This window comes from Ranitomeya variabilis, chromosome 4 (assembly GCF_051348905.1).
Source record: "Ranitomeya variabilis isolate aRanVar5 chromosome 4, aRanVar5.hap1, whole genome shotgun sequence".
In the NCBI taxonomy this organism is placed as follows: domain Eukaryota; kingdom Metazoa; phylum Chordata; class Amphibia; order Anura; family Dendrobatidae; genus Ranitomeya; species Ranitomeya variabilis.
In genome coordinates, this window is record NC_135235.1 from 332,473,765 (window position 1) to 332,499,564 (window position 25,800).

At 46.2% G+C, this 25,800-nt stretch overlaps 1 protein-coding gene across 1 annotated transcript in view; it reads right to left on the minus strand.

The window, feature by feature from the left end:
• LOC143764704 (uncharacterized) overlaps positions 1 to 25,800 on the minus strand; it is a 124,906-nt gene that overhangs the window by 94,456 nt on the left and 4,650 nt on the right. The window contains exons 2-6 of the mRNA XM_077250556.1: positions 3,961 to 4,110; positions 3,650 to 3,829; positions 3,441 to 3,564; positions 3,261 to 3,358; positions 2,972 to 3,062 (exon numbers count right to left, since the gene is read on the minus strand). Of these exons, the coding sequence (XP_077106671.1) occupies positions 2,972 to 3,062; positions 3,261 to 3,358; positions 3,441 to 3,564; positions 3,650 to 3,829; positions 3,961 to 4,038 (571 nt within the window). The 5' untranslated portion in view covers positions 4,039 to 4,110. The remainder of the gene's footprint in view (positions 1 to 2,971; positions 3,063 to 3,260; positions 3,359 to 3,440; positions 3,565 to 3,649; positions 3,830 to 3,960; positions 4,111 to 25,800) is intronic.

The window sequence follows — 25,800 nt, forward strand, 5'->3', positions numbered from 1 at the left end:
GTCCTGTGGTACTTGTGCTCGAGCTAAGCCTTGCTGTTCTCGTGCCAGCGGGTTGCTCTTGCCCTTGCCTGTCCCGAAGAGACCTTGGACACACATCTCTATGGATTTCATTTCGGATCTTCCGGTGTCTCAGGGCATGTCTGTCATCTGGGTGATATGTGATCGTTTCTCCAAGATGGTCCATCTGGTTCCTTTGCCTAAACTGCCTTCCTCTTCTGATCTGGTTCCTGTGTTCTTCCAGAACGTGGTTCGTTTGCACGGCATTCCTGAGAATATTGTGTCGGACAGAGGATCCCAGTTTGTTTCCAGGTTCTGGCGATCCTTTTGTGGTAGGATGGGCATTGATTTGTCGTTTTCGTCCGCTTTCCATCCCCAGACTAACGGACAAACGGAGCGAACTAATCAGACTCTGGAGGCTTATTTGAGGTGTTTTGTCTCTTCTGATCAGGATGATTGGGTGACCTTCTTGCCGTTGGCTGAATTTGCCCTTAATAATCGGGCTAGTTCCGCCACCTTGGTTTCGCCATTTTTCTGCAACTCTGGTTTCCATCCTCGTTTTTCCTCGGGACATGTGGAGCCTTCTGACTGTCCTGGGGTGGATTCCGTGGTGGATAGGTTGCAGCGGATCTGGAGTCATGTGGTGGACAACTTGAAGTTGTCACAGGAGAAGGCTCAGCGTTTTGCCAACCGCCGCCGCGGTGTGGGTCCCCGACTTCGCGTTGGGGATTTGGTATGGCTGTCTTCTCGATTTGTTCCTATGAAGGTCTCCTCTCCCAAATTTAAGCCTCGCTTCATTGGTCCTTACAAGATATTGGAAATCATTAATCCTGTATCCTTTCGCCTGGATCTTCCGGTGTCGTTTGCCATTCACAACGTATTTCATAGGTCCTTGTTGCGGCGGTACGTTGTGCCTGTGGTTCCTTCTGCTGAGCCTCCTGCTCCGGTGTTGGTTGAGGGCGAGTTGGAGTACGTGGTGGAGAAGATCTTAGATTCTCGTCTCTCCAGGCGGAGGCTTCAGTACCTGGTTAAGTGGAAGGGCTATGGTCAGGAGGATAATTCCTGGGTGGTCGCCTCTGATGTGCATGCGGCCGATTTAGTTCGTGCCTTTCACGCCGCTCATCCTGATCGCCCTGGTGGTCTTGGTGAGGGTTCGGTGACCCCTCACTAAGGGGGGGGTACTGTTGTGAATTTACCTTTTGGCTCCCTCTAGTGGCTACTAGTGATTTGACTCTGGGTATGTCATTCATCCCTTGTATGCTCACCTGGGTCGTTAGGTCAGGGGTGTTGCTATATAAGCTCCCTGGACCTTCAGTTCAATGCCTGGCAACGTTGATATCAGAGCTATTCTGTAGTGCTCTGATCTACTGATCCTGGTTCCTGCTTGATTAAGCTAAGTCTGCTCTCTTGCTTTTTGCTATTTGTTTTTGTTTGCATTTTTGTCCAGCTTGTACATAATCTGTATCCTATCCTTGCTGGAAGCTCTAGGGAGGCTGGAGTTCTCCCCCCGGGCCGTTAGACGGTTCGGGGGTTCTCGAATCTCCAGTGTGGTTTTGTGATAGGGTTTTTGTTGACCATATAAGTTATCTTACTACATTCTGCTATTAGTAAGTGGGCCTCTCTTTGCTAAACCTAGTTCATCTCTGTGTTTGTCATTTCCTCTTACCTCACCGTTATTATTTGTGGGGGGCTTGTATCCAACTTTTGGGGTCTTTTCTCTGGAGGCAAGAGAGGTCTTTGTTTTCCTCTTCTAGGGGTAGTTAGCTCTCCGGCTGGCGCGAGACATCTAGCGACCAACGTAGGCATGTTCCCCGGCTACTTCTAGTGTTGGCGTTAGGAGTAGATATATGGTCAACCCAGTTACCACTGCCCTATGAGCTGGATTTTTGTACTTCGCAGTCTTGCTGATATCTTTGAGACCCTCGCCATTGGGGTCATAACAGCGTGGCTAAGTGGATACCTTATTTCCACTAAAGTTCCCAATGGTGGAGTTAGGCTTGCGCTGCACGTAGCCACAAGGAATCAATCTTGTGAAGTCCATGGTACTTCAGTAGTTGGCCCCAAGTGTCAGGATCTCAGTAATGGACATGGACTCGCAGTTTCTGACAGGACAGGATTCGGATACTGGTAAACTAGATATCAGAGCTGGTACAAACTGTACTGATTCTGGATCACTAGACAGGACAAACACGAATCCTTATTCAGACAGTTCAGATTCTGGAAAACTAGCCAGGACAGACTGTGCTGCTAGTTCAACAATATGGGTATCAAGAACAGGTTCAGACAATATGGGACTCAAGGAGAGGCACCTGGCAACATACTAGTTGCACAAACACTAAGTAGGAAACCACAGGAGGTCCTCAGGAACCTCCCTTCTGGGGAGAGTGTATTATATACCGGATGCCTTCCAGCTATTTGCAAAATGTGCGTGCTGCCCATTAAAATATTGGGAAGCGCACACTAGCCGCGCCACAGGCCAGGAAAAGGAGGAGGCATCAGGAAACAGAGACAACACCGAGTGGCGATGGTGGTGAGTATGGCGGCATTCCTGCCAGGAAATTGGAAAAGGACCACACAGAAACGCTGGCATTGCTGCTACAAAGGCAACATCTTTACCCTCCGCTTTCTCTAAGAGACCAACCATAATATTTTTCTTCAAGTGCTTTTCTAACTTGTCTGCACATTCTATATATATATATGTCATTTGGCTTTGTAGTTTACAGATGTGGGCAGGTAACGGTCAGTGCTTCCTTATCCCTGGGGGCAGGTGGATCCTCCAGTTTGTAAGTTCTATAGACAAGGGCTTTCAATGCCCAGTCATTTGTACAGTTTTGGGTGGAGAAGAATGTTGAGGTCTAGAAGTAAAATGGTGATCACACTAATGATACGGTCGGACTATACCACCGATAAAGCAACCACAGCTGGTGACTGAGAAGAAACTGTGACTTCTCCACATTTAGTGGTTACTACTCACTTGGGTAGTCATATATAGAAATCTCCTCTTTACACCGCTCATCACCCCTCACATATGTTTCTGTAGTATTAATATGGGTCAGATCTTCACTCTGAAAGAAATATTGTAAATGTCACAGACAGATGGAGAAGTTGCATCTATGATCAGCTCTACTCCTGCGATCTCCACTGTTCTCATTACACAAGTATAACACATATAATACTGGTGGATAAAACAAGACTAAACACAAGACCTTCAAAGCCGCCTACACATCATAGGGAAGATCTCATGACACTTTCTCTCTATCTACCTGATGATCCTGAGGAACATTGAGAACTTCTTGTTTACAGTCCTGTGGAAGAAGAGGATAGAGACATATCTCTTGTGTTGTTCGCTTACTGGATAAAACTGGAGGAAAACATACAAAGAGTGAATTCATTTTTTACATACAGATAATTACAGGTCATGTGTATTTAGTTCTGTCTATTACCTGATGATGTGAGGGGCTGGGGAACCTCCATCATGATGTCCTTGTACAGATCTTTGTGTCCTTCTAAATACTCCCACTCCTCCATGGAGAAATAGATGGCAACATCCTGACATCTTATAGGAACCTAACACATACAATGATACCGTCATCCCCCCAAATCCCTTCATAGCATTACTGTGTAATGTCCCAGCAATTCCCCGCAGTGTCACCTCTCCAGTCAGCAGCTCAGTCATCTTGTAGGTGAGTTCTAGGATCTTCTGGTCATCGATGTCCTCATGTATCAGGGGGTAAGGTGGAGGCCCAGTGATTGGCCTCAGGGGTCTTCCCCATCCCTCAGACTCAGGGTCCTGACAGTGTGTACTAGAGGTATTCTTCACTACTTTATAATCCTGGTCATGGAGAAACACATTAATGAATCTTACTACAGACATTTCCAAAGTCCTCACCCCTCCAGTTTTGTCCCTCTATTCCCAAAGATACTGTAAGAATGATGTAATGTGACGTCATCAGAATCTCTCACCTCTCCAGTAAGCCAGAAAAGGATCTCTAGGGTGAGGTGTAATATCCTCTCCACCATCTTGTCTCTGTCCATAGCCATCCTTGATAGGTAAATCGGGTAAATTCACTTATACAGAAGATCTTCAACGAGAGGATCTGATATTGTACAGACCTGAATGAGAAGATGAGCCCATGTAACATCTAGTGTTGAGCCACCCCCCTAGTGTTCGAGTTCGGTTCATCGAATTGGGGCGTGTTCGACAAATGTTAGTCGAATGTTCGACGAACACCGTCAAAACCCCTTTGAAACCAATGGCAGGCAAGCACAAACACATACAAACACATAGAAAACACATAGAAAAGACATTAAAAGGTGTCCAAAAGCTGACAAACTGCTCAGAAGACACAACAAGCACATGGAAAAGTCACAAGTACATATAGTCTTTGCGAAAAGAAAAGAGGTGGAGGAGTGAAAATCATCCTACCAACACCCAGAAAAAATTTAAAAAATAAATAAACTTTAGGTAGAATGGTGGCGGGTCCATTCAGAACACTTTCCTTAGAAGACGTAGTGGTATCCCCGTTGGGAGTCATGCCAAAAAAGGAACCCAATACATTCAGACTAATGCACCATTTGTCATATCCAAGGGGCAGGTCAGTAAACGACAACATCGACGCGGAACCAAGTACAGTACTATATACTGTACCAACTTTGACGAGGCAATCAGGCGGGTCAGGAAGTTGGGAAGGGGCACCCTAATGGCAAAAACAGACATTGAGGGGGAGTTACGATTACTACCTGTGCCTCCGAATAGTGTCCACCTATTGGGCTGCTTCTGTGAAGGAGCATACTACATAGATCGCTGTTTGCCCATGGTGTGCTCCATATCCTACTCACTATATGAGGCATTTAGTTGCTTCCTCGAATGGGTCGTCATGGACGTTTCTGAGGGGGCAGAGGGGGCACATATTATCCATTACCGCAACGACTTCTTATGCCTGGGCCCAAAAGATTCGCCACAGTGTGAATACACGCAGTAGTCCACCTGTGAGAAGGAGAGAGCTGGAGGGAGAGCGGACACCCCAGAGTCGAGGGGTTAGATTGAAAAAGGAAGAAGGCGGTGCAGCTTGCTTCATGGGTGGGGTACTCTGCTGAGTAGCAGACACTGCTACTAGGCCCAAAGTATTGCCTGGGCTAGATGCAGTTAAAAATTAGTACTTAGATAAACAGGAGGTGTAGCTTGCTTCAAGGGTGGGCTACTCTGCTGAGTAGCACAAAATGCTACTAGGCCCAAAAGGATTTCCTGGGCTAGATGCAATTAAAAATTAGTACTTAGATAAACAGGCGGTGTAGCTTGCCTCATGGGTGGGCTACTCTGCTGACTTGCAGACACTGAAACTTTGGAGCAGACCTCTGAATCCCAGGCCATAGTATGAGTAAACAGCTCTGCAGACTCAACCATCTGTGTTACCCCAAGCCATAGTGTATGTAGTTTCTAAAGGTTAAAATGGGGGGGAGCGACCCCACCCACCTGGAATTGACGATGGCAACGTCATGTAAAACAAAGCAAGGGGACTCCATAAAGAGTCTCAATTTTTTCCAAAAATTGGGCCACAGACACCACTTAAGTGGCATCAATTTCGCTAGAGTTTCTTAAAATGGTTGGTGAAGTGATTTTCAAAAATCACCAATCTTTTAGTCTCCCCAGGATGACACAGGGGTAGAAAAGTCCTTGCGGATTTGTTCATCTTGATGAACGTTAGTCTGTCTACATTGTCACTGGACAGCCGCATTCGCTTATATGTCAGCACACCACCAGCAGCGCTGAACACACGTTCAGAGGGAACGCTGGCTGCGGGGCACGACAAGATCTCCAAGGCGTGAGTGGCGAGCTCAGGCCATTTTTCCAGATTTGAAGCCCAAAATGAGCAAGGGTCCAGTTCCACAGTCGTGGCATCGATGTTAACTTGGAGATACTCCTGTACCATCCTCTCTAGGCGTTGGCTATGCGTCAGACTTGTCTTCTGTGTCCTTGCAAAGGATGGGCTAAAAGAATCTTGAAATGATTGGAAAAAATTGCTGTTACCACCAGATACGATGTTACTGTTACAGTTTGAGTGATGACTCGACAGTCCCACAGTTGGCAAGTTAGAAGAACTCAGAGATTCACTACGTGCACCACTGGTGTTTTGTGGAAAAGCACATGTAAGATTCTTTAACAGTCTCTGCTGATACTCCTGCATGCGTGAATCCCTTTCTATGGCAGGAATTATTTAGCCAAATTTACTTTTGTACCAGGGATCTAGGAGTGTGGCAACCCAGTAGTCGGCATTACTTCAGATTCAGACAATCCGAGGGTCATGTTGCAGGTAGTGCAGCAAGAAGGCACTCATGTTTCTTGCGCATCCAGGAGGACCAAGTCCTTATTGTCTTGGTGGCGGCGAGGTGAGAATCATGCTTCCTTCCTCTGCCCTCTCACCCCAACCTCGCACAACAGAAATTTGATCAAGGTCTCCCTCATCTGATGAGTCTTCCATGCCCAGCGCCAGTTCGTCCTCCACTTCTTCCTCGCCTCCTGCACCTTCCTCAACAGTTTGGCTGCTACCATGCGCCCTCAGTAATCCCTCTCCCCCAGCCTCCAATGCCAGCCGCCTTGGTGTTGCTGACCATCTGGACCTTGGAGATATTATCCCTTCTGCATACGACTCCTCCTGTTCCTCCTCCTCTTGTCCCACCACCTGACTTTGAATTCTGTTTAAGGTGTGCTCCAGCATGTAAATGACCGGAATAGTCATGCTGATAATGGCATCGTCAGCACTAAACATTTTCATCGCTATTTCAAAACTGTGCAGAAGGGTGCATAGGTCCCTGATCTGAGACCACTCCTGCAGAGTGATTTGCCCCACCTCTGGATCTTGTTGGCTCAGGCTATACGTCAAAACGTATTGCACCAGGGCTCGTCAGTGCTGCCACAGTCGCTGCAACATGTGCAGAATTGAATTCCACCTTGTGGGCACATCGCATTTCAGCCGGTGAACTGGCAGGCCCAACGACTTCTGTAGAGATGTAAGTCTTTGAGCTGCGGGATGCGAACAGCGGAAGTGAGCACACAGCGACCGTGCCCTCTGCAGAAGCCCATCTAGTCCGGGACAGTTGGGTATAAAATTGCTGGACAACCAGGTTCAAAACGTGAGCCATACAAGGCATGTGTGTGACATTGCCCCGGCGAAGGGCCGCACCCAGTTTTGCAGCATTGTCGCACACGGCCTTCCCTGGCTGCTGGTTCAGTGGAGACAAACATTGATGGAACTCGGTCTCCAGAGCTGACCACAACTCCTCAGCTGTGTGACTCACATTTCCCAGACATCTCAAGGTAAACACTGCCTGATGCCGTTGAGCCCTGGTGACAGCATAGTAAGGAGGTGTGCAGGATTCTTTCTGCGCAGTTAGAACGCGGGTGGCCTTATAAGACAGGCTTTGGGTGCAGGTGGAGGATCGAGAGGAGGTTGAGGAGGCAGAAGCAGTGGAGGAACTTCTAGATACAGAGGATCGACGAGCAACTCGTGGGGATGGCAAGACTTGGACAGCAGCCCCTTCTCCTTATGTCACCATAGTTACCCAGTGCCCTGTCACCGACATGTAATGCCCCTGTCCATGTCTACTCGTCCAAGTGTCTATGGTGAAATGCAGTCACACACAGACTTTTTCAAAAAAGGTGATATTGTGTGTGACCTGTTGGTGTAGCGCAGGCACAGCTTTCTTTGAGAAGTAGTGGCGACTGAGCATCTGGTACTGGGGCACTGTGACGGACATAAGGTCTCGAAAATCCTCTGTTATAGATAAAAAACCTGGCACTCAACTTATACGTGGAAGTAAATTTTATTTTCCAGCAACAAAAAACAGCAACCAAAATTGTTTCGGTCATCAATTAGACCTTCATCAGTTACTGTGGGTGCAATAGAGATCATATACAGGATAAAAAATACAAAGTAAATACAAAAATAAAGTATATACACAACTGGACTTCCAGTATATATAACATGGCGGGATATATAATACAGAAAAAGCCGTACAGGGAAACAAGCAGTATAGAATCGACCAACATTGGCACAATATTCATGATAGAAAGCAAAAAAAGGAAAAAAAAAGAAAAAACGGTTGGATGATCAGAGGGAGATCAAATATCACATACCATATACACTCACTGGCCACTTTATTAGGTACACCTGTCCAACTTCTTGTTAACACTTAATTTCTAATCAGCCAATCACATGGCGGCAACTCAGTGCATTTAGGCATGTAGACATGGTCAAGACAATCTCCTGCAGTTCAAACCGAGCATTAGTATGGGGAAGAAAGGTGATTTGAGTGCCTTTGAACGTGGCATGGTTGTTGGTGCCAGAAGGGCTGGTCTGAGTATTTCAGAAACTGCTGATCTACTGGGATTTTCACGCACAACCATCTCTAGGGTTTACAGAGAATGGTCCGAAAAAGAAAAAAAATCCAGTGAGCGGCAGTTCTGTGGGCGGAAATGCCTTGTTGATGCCAGAGGTCAGAGGAGAATGGGCAGACTGGTTCGAGCTGATAGAAAGGCAACAGTGACTCAAATCGCCACCCGTTACAACCAAGGTAGGCCTAAGAGCATCTCTGAACGCACAGTGCGTCGAACTTTGAGGCAGATGGGCTACAGCAGCAGAAGACCACACCGGGTACCACTCCTTTCAGCTAAGAACAGGAAACTGAGGCTACAATTTGTACAAGCTCATCGAAATTGGACAGTAGAAGATTGGAAAAACGTTGCTTGGTCTGATGAGTCTCGATTTCTGCTGCGACATTCGGATGGTAGGGTCAGAATTTGGCGTAAACAACATGAAAGCATGGATCCATCCTGCCTTGTATGGAGCATCTTTGGGATGTGCAGCCGACAAATCTGCGGCAACTGTGTGATGCCATCATGTCAATATGGACCAAAATCTCTGAGGAATGCTTCCAGCACCTTGTTGAATCTATGCCACGAAGAATTGAGGCAGTTCTGAAGGCAAAAGGGGGTCCAACCCGTTACTAGCATGGTGTACCTAATAAAGTGGCCGGTGAGTGTAGTGGATGGTGCCTGGAGGGGGACTTGCCAGTATGGGCATATAGTGAAACACTTCTGTAATGAAGGGTTAACAACTACATGAGTGGTGAGCCACATAGGTGCGGTGTGAAGTGTGAGTGGGGAGAGACATACCCTTAGTATATATGGAGGGATGGTCTATATAAGACAGCCTGAGAAGTAAAGGGCACGATAGTTATACATTAACGGTGGTCTGCAGAGGATGGTGAATGAAAGTACATGATGTAGAGAGATAGCTTACCGCTTGTGCAAGGCGTGACAGACGCGGTGTCCACCGCTTGTCCGACGCCATATGCACAGTTGCATTCTTATATAGTTTGTGGGAAAGCGGCAGAAGGAGTCCGTGCAGCGCCGACCGGAAGTGGGTGTGTCCGGCTTGTAGCGGTGTACTATGGGAGAGGAACTGCATCACCACAATGTTGGTGCGTTCCTAGGGCCATGCTATGCGTTCCATCTAGGTGGGAGTGTCCACATGGGGGCAGTACTATGTGGGAGAGATATGGTGACATCAGCAACATGGTGGTTCACCAGATCTGATTCCAGAAATAGTATATTATGCAGCAATAGCCCTACAACGGGTGTCAGTGAGGACATATATGATAAATAGCACTGACTAGGGCTAAGACATATATATTGGGTAGTGCTGACTGGGACATATATGTAGGATAGCGCTGGCTGGGTGATGGGATATATGGTGCTGCAAATTCCCAAATCGGACATAAAGGCAAGAAAATTACTTTACTAGACATGTGCAGACAGGTAAGGTTGAATCGTCAGATAGTGATGAGTGCCCATAGAAGGTATGGATCCAGGGGTTAATATAGACGACTCTAGAAAAATGGAAAAGAGATCATTAGAGAGATGCAATGAATAGCACGGACAACACAAATGTAAATCAATTTTCTAGATAAAGGCAAGTATATCATATTCTCGATTTAACCCTTTCGGGGTCAGGGTTTCCAGGGTATGAATCCAGAAAGCCTCCCGTTTTTTTAGGAGTGCGATCCTATCACCCCCTCGTCGTTGTGGGGGGACTGAGTCAATCACTTGATATTTCAATTGTGAGATGGTATGTCCATGTGAAGAAAAATGATGGGGGACTGGCAAAAGAAGGTTATTGCAGCGAATGGTAGACTTATGTTTGGATACCCTATCTCTGACGGATTGTGTAGTTTCCCCAATGTATAGTAGGCCGCACGGGCATTTGATTAGGTATATGACAAAGGATGATTCGCATGTGTAATAGTTTCTGATCTGGAAACTCTTCCCTGTATGTGGATGCTGAAAAGTGTTTCCCTTCTGAACATTACTACATTGCGCACAATGTAGGCAGGGGAAGGTGCCCATTCTGGGTTGCGACAAAAATCTCGTTCTTTTTGATGATTGTGTGGGACCAAAGTCTGCCCTAACCAGGTTATCGCTAAGATTTTGTGGTCTCTTGTAACATGGGAGGAAAGGGAGTTTGAATTCCGGGACATTGGGGTATGCTGTGCTGAGTAGGGGCCAGTGTTTCCTAATGTGTTTATGGAGGATCGAGGTAACCGGGTGGTAGACATGTACAAATGGGATACGTCTATTTTGGTCTTCGTTCCTGATATGAGGGGGGGGGGTGGGTCTAGTTGTTTCTTAAGAACATTGTCAGGATAGCCGCGACGGCAAAATTTGGTGGTCATGTCGCGTAGACGTTGATTCCGCAGACTATTGTCGGAAACAATACAATGTACGCGTTGGTATTGGGATCTGGGTATGGCACATTTGACCGCTGGGGGGTGGAAACTTTGGTAGTGCAGAATACTATTGCGGTCGGTGGGTTTAATATGGAGATCAGTTGTGAGGTGGCCATCCCTGTCCTTCAGGACAACTGTGTCCAGGAAACTGACAGACTCGGTGTCATGGGTCATAGTAAAGTGTATACCCGGCCATGCCCCATCCAGGAACGTAAAGAAAGATTCAAGGGATTCCAACGTGCCCCCCCATAGGCAAAAAATGTCATCTATATAGCGTGTCCAATATAGGACATTAGAAATGAATTGTGGATGTCTGTAGATGACGGACTCTTCAAAGTGAGCCATATAGGAATTAGCATAGGGGGGCGCAACGTTGGAACCCATAGCGGTCCCGCGTATCTGGAGGAAAAACTGGTCCTGAAAAAGAAAGTGATTATTAAACAATATCAGAGAAAGGAGATCCACACATAGATTAATTTGATTTGTATCTAGACCAGCTGATGTCAGAAGGTGATGGACCGAATTGATACCCTCTAAGTGGGGGATTGAAGTGTAGAGGTCCTTTACGTCCATTGTGACCAGGATGGTGTGGGGTGGTATTGTGCCCATGGACCGATTTTTGTTCAAAAATGCCCCCGTGTCCAAAAGAAAAGATGGAGTATTGCGAATGATGGGCGTGAGGATCTTCTCTAAATAGATAGAGATAGGCGATAAAATGGATTCCGTGGAGGCCACTATGGGTCTCCCCGGGGGATTCTGTAGGTCCTTGTGAATTTTTGGTAAGATATAGATAACCGGTATGATCGGATTCCTTTTACTTAAAAAAATCAACAGTTTTGGAGTCCAGAATCCCAAGTGTGGAATATTTCTGTAAGATAGCCTCTATTTTAACCCGAATATCACTAGTGGGGTCCCTGGTGAGTTTGGAATAGATGGACTCATCTTGCAGTTGTCGTGAAATTTCCGACAAGTACCTGGATTTGTCCATGACTACCAGGGCACCCCCTTTATCGGCTGGTTTTATTTTGAGATCCTCATCTCCCCGTAGGGTTCTGAGGGCCTGTTTTTCAACAGTGGACAAGTTGGGGGGGAAGAAAAGTCTCCCTTTCTCAATATCCTCCCGTATATCAAGAAATTATCTATATATCAAATTGATAAAGGTATCCACTGCGTGTGAACCCTGGGGTGGGCGAAAATTGCTTTTGTTACGTAGCCCCAATTGAGTGATAGATAATGGGTTCGAAGATGTATTTGCACCGGGGGGGGGGGAAGGTGGTATAGTGGAAAAGTGTGCTTTTATCCCGAGGAGACGAAAAAAGCGTTGCAGGTCCATTTCTAGTTGAAAAGTCTGACACTTATACGAGGGACAGAAAGAAAGACCTTTTTGCAACACACTTAATTCAGCAATCCCCAGAGACCTAGAAGAAATATTAATCACCAAAGATTCCGTACCATGGAGCGCGTTACTCGCATCCTGTCCGTGTTGTAGTCTCTGTTTCCGCCCCCGTCTCGTTTTCTTCGCGGGAACCGGCGCCTTGGCCCTAAAAATGAAGCCTGGCTGGAAGAAGGCGCGTCCCGTTCCACTTCGGACCCTGAGGTGGAGAAGTCTGTTGAGGACCTTTGATTCCGGGGGGATGGACGTCTTGTAGTGGAATTGCCCTGCCATCGGTAGACTTGGTTTTGTTCGTAATCGTTAGCGTCTCTGGAGAACTTACTTCTTTTCCGATTTTCCGTATCTCTTTTGTGTTGGTCCACTCGAGTCTGGATCTGTGCTTTGAGTGCGCTGAGCTCCTCGGTTGTACCTGCTGAAGATAGTTGTGCTTCGATGTTCCTGATTTCCGCTGCGTTGGCCTCAATTTTCTTATGGAGAAACTCCACGGTGAGGGTCATCAAATCAAAGGAACATTTATTTAGAATTTGCACATATTTTGAGCAATAATCAGAGTTATCGTGAAATAGTGTGGGGCGCAAGGCAACCCCAAGACCCCTCGGTATGCGCTTAACCCTGAGATATTCAGATAGGGTGGCGCAGTGGAGTTCAATGCTAATCTGGTTCCGGAGTGCCCTTTCTAGGTCCCGACCACGTGTCTCATGCGGTGGACTTTTTAAAAATTCACAGGGAAAGGTTGATTGTGCCAAAATATTGGAAGATTCTTCCGTGTTGTATGAAAAGGTGGCAGAGGATGTAGCCATCTGAGCGTGCAATCACGTAGAGGAAGTACAACTTAGTAGATAAACGTGTGCACAGCAAATAGATTCTGGTGCTCAGGTAGGTTCCAACACCTTAATTATAGATAAAAAACCTGGCACTCAACTTATACGTGGAAGTAAATTTTATTTTCCAGCAACAAAAAACAGCAACCAAAAACGTTTCGGTCATCAATTAGACCTTCATCAGTTACTGTGGGTGCAATAGAGATCATATACAAGATAAAAAATACAAAGTAAATACAAAAATAAAGTATATACACAACTGGACTTCCAGTATATATAACATGGCGGGATATATAATAATATATATAATATCTCTATCTATTTAGAGAAGATCCTCACGCCCATCATTCGCAATACTCCATCTTTTCTTTTGGACACGGGGGCATTTTTTAACAAAATTCGGTCCATGGGCACAATACGACCCCACACCATCCTGGTCACAATGGACGTAAAGGACCTCTACACTTCAATCCCCCACTTAGAGGGTATCAATTCGGTCCATCACCTTCTGACATCAGCTGGTCTAGATACAAATCAAATTAATCTATGTGTGGATCTCCTTTCTCTGATATTGTTTAATAATCACTTTCTTTTTCAGGACCAGTTTTTCCTCCAGATACGCGGGACCGCTATGGGTTCCAACGTTGCGCCCCCCTATGCTAATTCCTATATAGCTCACTTTGAAGAGTCCGTCATCTACAGACATCCACAATTCATTTCTAATGTCCTATATTGGACACGCTATATAGATGACATTTTTTGCCTATGGGGGGGCACGTTGGAATCCCTTGAATCTTTCTTTACGTTCCTGGATCGGGCATGGCCGGGTATACACTTTACTATGACCCATGACACCGAGTCTGTCAGTTTCCTGGATACAGTTGTCCTGAAGGACAGGGATGGCCACCTCACAACTGATCTCCATATTAAACCCACCGACCGCAATAGTATTCTGCACTACCAAAGTTTCCACCCCCCAGCGGTCAAATGTGCCATACCCAGATCCCAATACCAATGCGTACATCGTATTGTTTCCGACAATAGTCTGCGGAATCAACGTCTACGCGACATGACCACCAAATTTTGCCGTCGTGGCTATCCTGACAATGTTCTTAAGAAACAACTAGACCCCCCCCCCTCATATCAGGAACGAAGACCAAAATAGATGTATCCCATTTGTACATGTCTACCACCCGGTTACCTCGATCCTCCATAAACACATTAGGAAACACTGGCCCCTACTCAGCACAGCATACCCCAATGTCCCGGAATTCAAACTCCCTTTCCTCCCATGTTACAAGAGACCACAAAATCTTAGAGATAACCTGGTTAGGGCAGACTTTGGTCCCACACAATCATCAAAAAGAACGAGATTTTTGTCGCAACCCAGAATGGGCACCTTCCCCTGCCTACATTGTGCGCAATGTGGTAATGTTCAGAAGGGAAACACTTTTCAGCATCCACATACAGGGAAGAGTTTCCAGATCAGAAACTATTACACATGCGAATCATCCTTTGTCATATACCTAATCAAATGCCCGTGCGGCCTACTATACATTGGGGAAACTACACAATCCGTCAGAGATAGGGTATCCAAACATAAGTCTACCATTCGCTGCAATAACCTTCTTTTGCCAGTCCCCCATCATTTTTCTTCACATGGACATACCATCAAACAATTGAAATATCAAGTGATTGACTCAGTCCCCCCACAACGACGAGGGGGTGATAGGATCGCACTCCTAAAAAAACGGGAGGCTTTCTGGATTCATACCCTGGAAACCCTGACCCCGAAAGGGTTAAATCGAGAATATGATATACTTGCCTTTATCTAGAAAATTGATTTACATTTGTGTTGTCCGTGCTATTCATTGCATCTCTCTAATGATCTCTTTTCCATTTTTCTAGAGTCGTCTATATTAACCCCTGGATCCATACCTTCTATGGGCACTCATCACTATCTGACGGTTCACCCTTACCTGTCTGCACATATCTAGTAAAGTAATTTTCTTGCCTTTATGTCCGATTTGGGTATTTTGCAGCACCATATATCCCATCACCCAGCCAGCGCTATCCTACATATATGTCCCAGTCAGCACTACCCAATGTATATGTCTTAGCCCTAGTCAGTGCTATTTATCATATATGTCCTCACTGACACCCGTTGTAGGGCTATTGCTGCATAATATACTATTTCTGGAATCAGATCTGGTGAATCACCATGTTGATGATGTCACCATATCTCTCCCACATAGTACTGCCCCCATGTGGACACTCCCACCTAGATGGAACGCATAGCATGGCCCTAGGAACGCACCACCATTGTGGTGATGCAGTTCCTCTCCCATAGTACACCGCTACAAGCCGGACACACCCACTTCCGGTCGGCGCTGCACGGTCTCCTTCTGCCGCTTTCCCACAAACTATATAAGAATGCAACTGTGCATATGGCGTCGGACAAGCGGTGGACACCGCGTCTGTCACGCCTTGCACAAGCGGTAAGCTATCTCTCTACATCATGTACTTTCATTCACCATCCTCTGCAGACCACCGTTAATGTATAACTATCGTGCCCTTTACTTCTCAGGCTGTCTTATATAGACCATCCCTCCATATATACTAAGGGTATGTCTCTCACCACTCACACTTCACACCGCACCTATGTGGCTCACCACTCATGTAGTTGTTAACCCTTCATTACAGAAGTGTTTCACTATATGCCCATACTGGCAAGTCCCCCTCCAGGCACCATCCACTATATGGTATGTGATATTTGATCTCCCTCTGATCATCCAACCGTTTTTTCTTTTTTTTCTTTTTTTTTCCTTTTTTTTGCTTTCTATCATGAATATTGTGCCAATGTTGGTCGATTCTATACTGCTTGTTTCCCTGTACGGCTTTTTCTGTATTAAATATCCCGCCATGTTATATATACTGGAAGTCCAGTTGTGTATATGCGGCGCGCCCCCACACCGCCGCAGGGCCGAGGGGTACCCGGAGCCGGGCCTCTAGTTCTCAGTCTCGGGGTTGTCACGGTGGCTAGACCCGGTCCGTGGCCCTGTCCGTCAGTGGGGGACGTCCGGTGCAATAGGTGGTAGTAATGGTAGCGATGTAGCGGTGCGGTTGTGGGGTGTAAGTCGCGGTAAATAACGAGGACACCAGGTTGCAGTCTCTTTACCTCTTTACTGGAGATCTCTGAGTCCTCAGTCCAGAACACGGTTCACCAGGCTACGCAAGTCCGGCCGGTCCAATGGCACCTCCAGAGTTCTCCTCTCAGGTGGAAATCTGTGCCTTCCTTCTAGCGCTATGTGTTGTAGTCCTTCCCTGCTGTGCTCACGGAAAGTAACCCCACAACGGTTGTGTCTGTTTCTTAAGTTCCCTCACAACTCGATTTGATGTTCCTCTGTAATCCACCCCTTCCCTGTATTCAGGTTGGAATGGCACCCGTTTGTCAGGTAGGCCTGGAGTTCTTCCGGGACCCTAGAGTCGCCCCTCTCCCGCAATTGCCCCCCAAGACTTCATAGGTGGTATGTGGTAGACAGCCCGCCTGAGACCGACTGTCCTGCCGCTGTTTGGAGTATGGCTTGAAGCTGTATTCTAATCCACTCCCTCGGCGTTCCGGCCACCGGTATTGCGCCTCAGCAGGGTGCTGCCTCTTTCAACAAAACCCCTACTGGTATTCTCCTTCTGCTTGATCTCGTTTCTCACTCAGCACAATCTATCTCGCTTCTAGTCCTTTCTTGAGTCCCGCCGCTTCCAGGAGCTTGCGCGGACCCGTTACGTTCTTTCAATGCCAAGCCTCTGCCAGGATCCCACCCCTGGCAGAGACCCTACAGTCTCTCCCTTCACAACACCCCCTGCCACAGGGTGTTGCTCCGTTCAATCCCGTCAGCGTTCTCACTAACTTCCTGCCTGACCCCCAGTTTACCCACTATGGTGGGGAGTGGCCTAATGAATAGCACCCTTAGCTCCCCCCGGAGGCCCTGCTGTGAAACATATTGGTGTCTGTGATACCTGATTGGAGGAACTCCTTCAGTGCCATCGAACGTACCATGGCTCCCCTTAGTGGCAGAGCCACAGTACTGCAACGACCAGGACTCTGGGGCGCTGCATATATACTTTATTTTTGTATTTACTTTGTATTTTTTATCTTGTATATGATCTCTATTGCACCCACAGTTACTGATGAAGGTCTAATTGATGACCGAAACAATTTTGGTTGCTGTTTTTTGTTGCTGGAAAATAAAATTTACTTCCACGTATAAGTTGAGTGCCAGGTTTTTTATCTATAATTAAGGTGTTGGAACCTACCTGAGCACCAGAATCTATTTGCTGTGCACACGTTTATCTACTAAGTCGAAAATCCTCTGTGTCCACCAGGCGGAAAGGCAGCATTTCTGTAGCCACCAGCTTTGCAGATGGTGAAATTCAACCTCTTAGCTTTGTGATGGCTTGGAGGAAATGGTATTTTACTTGTCCACATCTGAGGGACCGAGGGCTGGCTGCCGTGCTTAGATGGGGTTAAGTCGGGTGTCCCCGGCAAACTGCTGGTCTGAGAGGAAGGTGCAGGCAGAGATATTATGTTGCCTTGATCAAAATGTGGTCTCGATGTTGGACAGCGCTCAACACCAGCAGGTGTTTCCACTTGCAAATGTCCTGATGACCTGCCAATCACACTGGCTGTTGCGGGTAAAGAGGTGGAAGGTCTGCGTCCAAAACCATGTGCGACTGCTGTCCCTAGAGTAACAGAGGATGAAGAGAACGCGGATGCACTTGATGGGGCAAACGGTGGTTGGCCCGGCCCACTAGGCCGCATTGTAGCACAGTGAGCTTCCCACTGCAACTTATGCCTCATATCCATGTGACGATTCATGTATCCGTTCCATCACCTGCTGTTTTTGTGCCTCATCTGGAATTTGTAGCGATGCTCGTAGCGATGGTCGTAAGAAAGGGATCATATCAGATTGTCCACGAAAAGAAGTAGACATTTTACTTTGGCTGGAAGATGGTCTTTCTTCTGCAGATGTTACTGTTACTTTACCACCTACCCCACAGACACAACCTTTTTTCCCTTTCCAACAAGCCTATCCCCCTTTCCACCAGCAGCAGGCCTTTTGCCACTCATTTTGGTGCTTTACTAATTGGCAACTCTGTATCTGTAGTTGTTGGCACAAAAAAATAATGGATGGAAGCCGAGCAGAGCTGAGTGGCCAAACTGTGGTACTAGGCCCAAAACGATTTACTGGGTTAGATGCAGTAAATATTTAGATACACAGGCGGTGTAGTTAGCTTCACAGACAGGCTACTCTGCTGACGTGCAGACACTGCTACTAAGCCCACAATGATTTACTGGATTAGATGCAGTAAAAAATACACAGGAGGTGTAGTTAGCTTCACAGGCGGGCTACTCCGCTGACGTGCAGACACTGCTACTAAGCCCACAATGATTTACTGCATTAGATGCAGTAAAAATTTAGATACACAGGCGGTGTAGTTAGCTTCACAGGCGGGCTACTCCGCTGACGTGCAGACACTGCTCCTAGGCCCAAAACGATTTACTGGGTTAGATGCAGTAAACATTTAGATACACAGGCGGTGTAGCTAGCTTCACAGACAGGCTACTCCGCTGACGTGCAGACACTGCTAGGAACTGCTGTAACCTACCCTGAAAAGGGCTGATAATACAACTAATCCCGACTCCCTAAACCTATCTCTCAGAAAATTCGCTCCCAAAAAAGACTCTTAGTCTGTATAGCGCCCACAGCAGCAACGGTGCAAGGACATGTGACATACACAGCCAATGAAACATGCCCTTGCTTGTGTGCATCACATGCTCATTGCTGTGTGTGTGTGCACTGCTGATAGGCTGAGAGACTGCACCGCCCCACTGTCAATGCGGGGAAAAAAAAAAGGAGATCGGCATTATTTCAGCACAGATCTATCCCCCCCCCCCACTATACACTGAAACAGTCTATTAAAAAAAAACAATAAACAGTTTTAATGTGCAAATCAAGTTAGTCTTTTGGTGAACAAACAGTTATCGAACAGAAACTCGAACAGACAAATTTTAAGCAAATTGTTCGAGTTCGTCGAACAACTCAAATACTGCCCAAAACAGCTCAAACTTGAAATTGGCGAACAGTTCGACTCGAACACAGCTCATCTCTAGTACCATCATAAAAATCCTGTGTAATAATACAACTACTGGAGATAATAAAGGGAACATATGAGTAGGTTTATTATTTTACAGTATTTTGTTCTCTTCTTTACATCCCACTAATAAAACCTATATATTTTAGGCAGGGGCGGATTATCAGAGGGTCAATATGGGCAGTAGCCCAGGGCCCAGTGGCTTGGGGGGTCCTGGGCCACCGCAGATTGACCCTCTGATAATCCGCCGAAGTGTGACTGAATGCCCGGCCCGCCGGCATTTATGTGCCCCACCCCCCGGACCCGGTGGGCAGAGAGAGGGGGGCCGCATCGGGCCCCTTCTCATCTGCTCACCGGGCCCCTTCCGGCGCTGCGGCGCTTTCCTATTGAGGTGCGTGTGCGCGCCCGCACCTCAATAGTTAACAACAGCTGCCAGCCAGCCAATTGGAGGCTGGCAGCTGAAGTCGGCCGCAGCTCACACGTCGCCGGCGTCTGACGTCATTGTCAGTCGCCGGCGAGTGTGCACTGCAGAAGGGAGCTCGCCGCGTGGAGCGCTGGTAAGGTGAGGAGACTGTTTTTTGGTTTTTTTTCGTTTTTTTTTTTATAAGCTAACGGTGGACTGTGGACACATTGGGGGCAATGCTGTAGACACTGGGGCAATGCTGGAGACACTGGGGCAGATTGCTGGACACACTGGGGCAATGCTGGAGACACTGGGGCAGATTGCTGGAGACACTGGGGCAATGCTGGAGACACTGGGGCAGATTGCTGGACACACTGGGGGCAATGCTGGAGACACTGGGACAGATTGCTGGAGACACTGGGGCAGATTGCTGGAGACACTGGGGCAGATTGCTGGAGACACTGGGGCAGATTGCTGGAGACACTGGGGCAGATTGCTGGAGACACTGGGGCAGATTGCTGGAGACACTGGGGCAGATTGCTGGAGACACTGGGGCAGATTGCTGGAGACACTGGGGCAGATTGCTGGAGACACTGGGACAGATTGCTGGAGGCACTGGGGCAGATTGCTGGAGACACTGGGGGCAATGCTGGAGACACTGGGACAGATTGCTGGAGACACTGGGGCAGATTGCTGGAGACACTGGGGCAGATTGCTGGAGACACTGGGGCAGATTGCTGGAGACACTGGGGCAGATTGCTGGAGACACTGGGGCAGATTGCTGGAGACACTGGGACAGATTGCTGGAGGCACTGGGGCAGATTGCTGGAGACACTGGGGGCAATGCTGGAGACACTGGGACAGATTGCTGGAGACACTGGGGCAGATTGCTGGAGACACTGGGGCAGATTGCTGGAGACACTGGGGCAGATTGCTGGAGACACTGGGGCAGATTGCTGTAGACACTGGGGCAGATTGCTGTAGACACTGGGGCAGATTGCTGTAGACACTGGGGCAGATTGCTGTAGACACTGGGGCAGATTGCTGGAGACACTGGGGCAGATTGCTGGACACACTGGGGCAATGCTGGACACACTGGGGCAGATTGCTGGACACACTGGGGCAGATTGCTGGACACACTGGGGCAATGCTCGAGGACACACTGGGGCAGATTGCTGGACACACTGGGGCAATGCTGGAGGACACACTGGGGCAGATTGCTGGAGACACTGGGGCAATGCTAGAGACACTGGGGCAGATTGCTGGACATACTGGGGCAGATTGCTGGACACACTGGGGGTAATATGCTGGAGACAATGGGGCAGATTGCTGGACACACTGGGGGCAATGCTGGACAATTGGACATACTGGGGCAGATTGCAGGACACACTGGTGGTAATATGCTGGACACACTGGGGCAGATTGTTGAACACACTGTCTGGGGGCAATATGCTGGAGTCAGACACTGGGGCAGATTGCTGGAGACACTGTCTGGGGGCAATGCTGGACACACTGGGGCAGATTGCTGGTTACTGGGGCAATATGCTGGACATACTGGGGCAGATTGCTGGACACACTGGGGGTAGTATGCTGGACACACTGGGGCAGATTGCTGGACACACTGGGGGCAGGATTGGATCATGGGGCAGGAGAATACGATGGAGACAGATGGGGCAGGATGGGGAGATCACATGGGGTAGAATGGATACTCATGAGTGCAGGATGGGAGAACATATGGCAGGAGCCAGGAATGAGACACACGGGGCCAGGGTGGGGAATATTATTACCATAGGGGCTAATTAAGGGATATTATTACTGCAGTGATGTATTTATTTTATTTTTTGAGTATACTGTTTTAAATGGGGGGGCGGTCCTGTTACTGTGCAGAGTGACTCTATATCGCCTTTTTTTCTCCATGTGTAATGTAGAAGTTGTGAAAAATTAAGTAATGTGTTCTGCAAGCAGAGCTTGAGATAACTGTGTTATTTCCTGCAGAAACGAGTCCTGGCTGGAAGAAATGATGGCGGTCTGTGCTGGATGAAAGATGAAGGACTTCACCTAGAGACGTCATTGGTGAGTCAGTGTTACCTATACATTGACACTATACACTATACTATATACAGAGGTCCTGTGTACAATGTCACCAGTGATCACTGTATTACCTATACACTATATACAGAGCTCCTGTGTATAATGTCACCAGTGATCTCTGTATTACCTCTACACAGACACTGCATACTAAGTATAGATCTCCTGTGAATACTGGCACTTATGGTGATAGTATTGTGTTTTTTTTTTTTAATTATTACTGATCGGTATTGTAGTATTCAGTCACTATGTGGTGGTAATATGTGGTCTGGAAATGGTGTTGTGGTATTTGTCCCTTGAATGTGCTATTTGGTCACCAAGTGGTGGTAATATGTGGTCTTGACATGGTGCGGTGGTATTTGTTCCTTGTTTGTGATATTATTCGATCACTGTGTTTGTAATTTGTGGTCTGGTCATGGCGCGGTGGTATTTGTTCCTTGTATGTGATATTATTGGTCAAAATATACCTAAATTATATTGCAGATTTTAACAAATATTTAATAGGTTACAGTAGAGTAGGGCCCGGCCATTTTTCTGGAATAATCTGGTTCGGGTATAATATGACCCCCCCCCCCCGTCACATGACCCCCCCCCGTCACATGACCGGGGGGTCCCACAGTGTCTGAACAGCCCGGGGCCCTGGCTACCCTTAATCCACCCCTGGTCTTTCATATTTGAGTCGTATACATCAGTGTAAAATGAACATAACCATGATTCTTGTAAAGTGGCAACAAAAGCCCCAAAAAAGTCTCAGTGCTGAAGCAGGGGATATCGGCGGGCTAAGGGGGCCTGGTGCTCGTGAGTGGCCCCCCACCCCACTTGCTCAGGGCCCCAGTACTTGCAATACTTACCTCTCCCCATTCGTCCACTGCGGCGCCTTCTGTTCTGAACAGTCACAGCGCAGAGAGCCGGTAGACGGCGAAGCTAAAGAGTGCAGACCTGCGGCCAGTGAGGAGAAGTGAGTATTTCATTATTTTTTAAAACCCCATTACCCTTTAGGGTGGTTTTCACGTTAATGACCAGGCCAATTTTTACAATTCTGACCACTGTCTCTTTATGATGTAATAACTCTGGAATGCTTCAATGGATCCCGGTGATTCTGACATTGTTTTTTCATGACATATTGTACTTCATGATAGTGGTAAAATTTCTTTGATACGACTTGCATTTATTTGTGAAAAAAACGGAAAATTGGCGAAAATTTTGCAATTTTCCAAATTTGAATTTTCATGCCCTTAAATCACACAGATATGTCACACACAATAGTTAATAAATAACATTTCCCACATGTCTACTTAACATCAGTACAGTTTTGAAACCAACTTTTTTTTTTTTGTTAGGAAGTTATAAGAGTTAAATTTGACCAGCAATTTCTCATTTTTACACCATTTTTTTTAGGGACCACATCAAATTTGAAGTCACTTTGAGGGGTCTAAATGATCGAAAATACCCAAAATGACACAATTTTAAAAACTGCACCCCTCAAGGTGCTCAAAACCATATTCGAGAAGTTTATTAACTCTTCAGGTGCATCACAGGAATTTTTGGAGTGTGGAAAAAAAAATTAACATTTTACTTTGTTTCACAAAAAAATAATGGTTCGGTGCATCCCTGACTTCAATTCACGTAGTGACGAAGTATACAAGATACTACATAAACATTGGTCAATTTTATCACTTGACAACACCCTATCCCGTTTCATTGGGAATTTTCCTTCTGTGACATATAGAAGAGCACGCAACCTACGTGATCACCTGGTGCATAGTTACCATAAAGGAGAGACCACCAAATTTATCTTTGGGTCCAAAGGCCCAACTTGGGGGTGTTATCCCTGTGGCAAATGTGTGGCTTGTAAAACGTTGAGAGAACTAAGGAATTTGTTAATTTCGACTCGAGTAAAAAATATACCATTATGTATAATATCAACTGCACCACTAGAGCCGTCATTTACCATGCCACATGTTTATGTGGTCTTGTTTATGTAGGAATGACAACTCGTGAGTTTCGAAGACGCATCCGTGAGCATGTTGGATATCGAAGGTGCTGTGGACACCAATGATATCTCAACGCTAAAACCTATTCCACGCCATTTCAGGGAAGCCCACAATTGTGACCCCACCGGTTTGCGGTTCAAAGGCATTGACAAGGTCTTTATAGGACCGCGTGCTGGTAATTGGAAACGTTTATTGGCACAGAAGAAAACTAAATGGATCTTTAAACTCAATACAATATCTCCGTTTGGACTAAACGAACACAATAGTTTCCAACCATTCCTGTAATAATGTCTCCTAGTACTAGATCCAAATTAATTCTGTTTATGGGTTTCTCCTGTATGTCTCTCTCTAATGTCTATATTAGTATTAAATTTTATATTTTTCTGTGTCTGAGCTGTTTTTAGTCGTTGGTTTTAATTCTATTAACTAATCTTTCTGTTATGTTTTTTGTTTTTATGTATTTCATATTTCTTTAGGTTTTGGCCTGTACCTTTGCTGCTTACTCCCGTTCTCCACAGGATGATGTGTCCTCTTCTAGCATTACTTATTTCATATATTATATATTTCGTATTTTTTTAATCATGTACACTATACTGTATATATGTATGCACTATTCCTACTTTTGTTGGGAATTTTTTTATCTATGCACTGTCACTTTTCATTTATTTATCATTCCATGGTATTTACCCTCATTTATTATTTTTTTTCACTAGTGTTTAAAGTGTGTTGTATTGCTTGTACGCTGCATTTCTTCTTCTTTTTCAGTGACAATTCTAGATCACTGCGTTACTGTTGTCTGGATACTTCTTGTGTCTTTGATCTGTATCTGAGTTGCTTCCCCTTTAACACTTAGCACTATGCATTTTATTTTCCTATGACTATTCCTTTCACTCCCATGCTTTTATTGGTTTTTCCACATTTTCTTTTTTTTTTCCTATTGTGTATTAGTTACCATCTGTGTTAATTACTGTTGGCACTAACAGTTGTCTTTTCTTTTCAGTAGTTTCTTTTTCCGCTTTGGTAGCTTCCTTTATTAGCGTCGGCATTGCCTGGATACTTACCACTCGTTGGTCTGCTGTACAGCAAGCACACGACATCAGCTTCACTTACGGTCGGCCACCCGGAAGTGTTCATCCCGGAGCGTTCGGTGCACTTCTCACATGGCACTGCATATTATGGATTCTCACGGCAAATTCTCTGCATCGCTTCGCGCTTTATCCTTATACGCAGTTTTTCGCTGGTTTATATCTGTTTTGGATGTATCCCCTTTTTGTGATCATGTTATCTCTATGACTACGGTACGCACGTCACTTCCGCACTGCACGGGCGTAAGCGCTTGGAATTACAGCTGTGGGTTAATTGAATGGCCATCTACAATGTATAAAAAGGTACCTTTCCAACGTCTATCCACCCCTGGACGAAGCATTTCATTGCGAAACGCGCGTCGGGTGTGGTGGACTCCTGGAATCTCTCTATCTCATTTGGTAAATGAGTGTGTTGGTTGTATTGTATTAGACATGTTTATAAGATGGCTGTTCTCAGACGCTATGTTTGTTGTTATGTGTGGCACTGGCTAGAAATTATTTACTATTAAACAGCATCATCATGTGACTCTTCTATGTTTATCACTCTTCTGCCCTAGAGAGAGTTATATCTATACACTGGTATTTGTATTATAATTATCCAGGTTCGTCCATCCTTTTTTCTGTGTCTGTTGTTTCTTACCTGTGCCTATTTGGCTCTTTTACGACCATGGGTGGTCGTGTTTTATCTTTTTTGCTATGAATAAAGATATATTTTTTATCAATAAACTGCGTTTGTGTGGTGCCCTTCTCTGTAGGTGTATTTATATTTACAAAAAAATAACTTCAGATCCAAACTTTTTAAAGAGTAACAGGAAAAAATTGACCCCAAAATTTGTTGTGTAATTTCTCCTGAGCACGCCGATACCCCATATGAGGGAGAAAACCACTGTTTGGGTGCACGGTAGAGCTCAGAAGCGTATGGAGAGCCTCTGATGTACCCAAAACCTCTAACAAGTGACACTATTTTGGAATATAGACCCCTCAGGGATCTGATCTAGATGTGTGGTGAGCATATTGAATCCTCAGGTGCTTCACAGAAATTTATAACGTTGAGCTGCAAAAATAAAAAAAAATAAAAAAAATG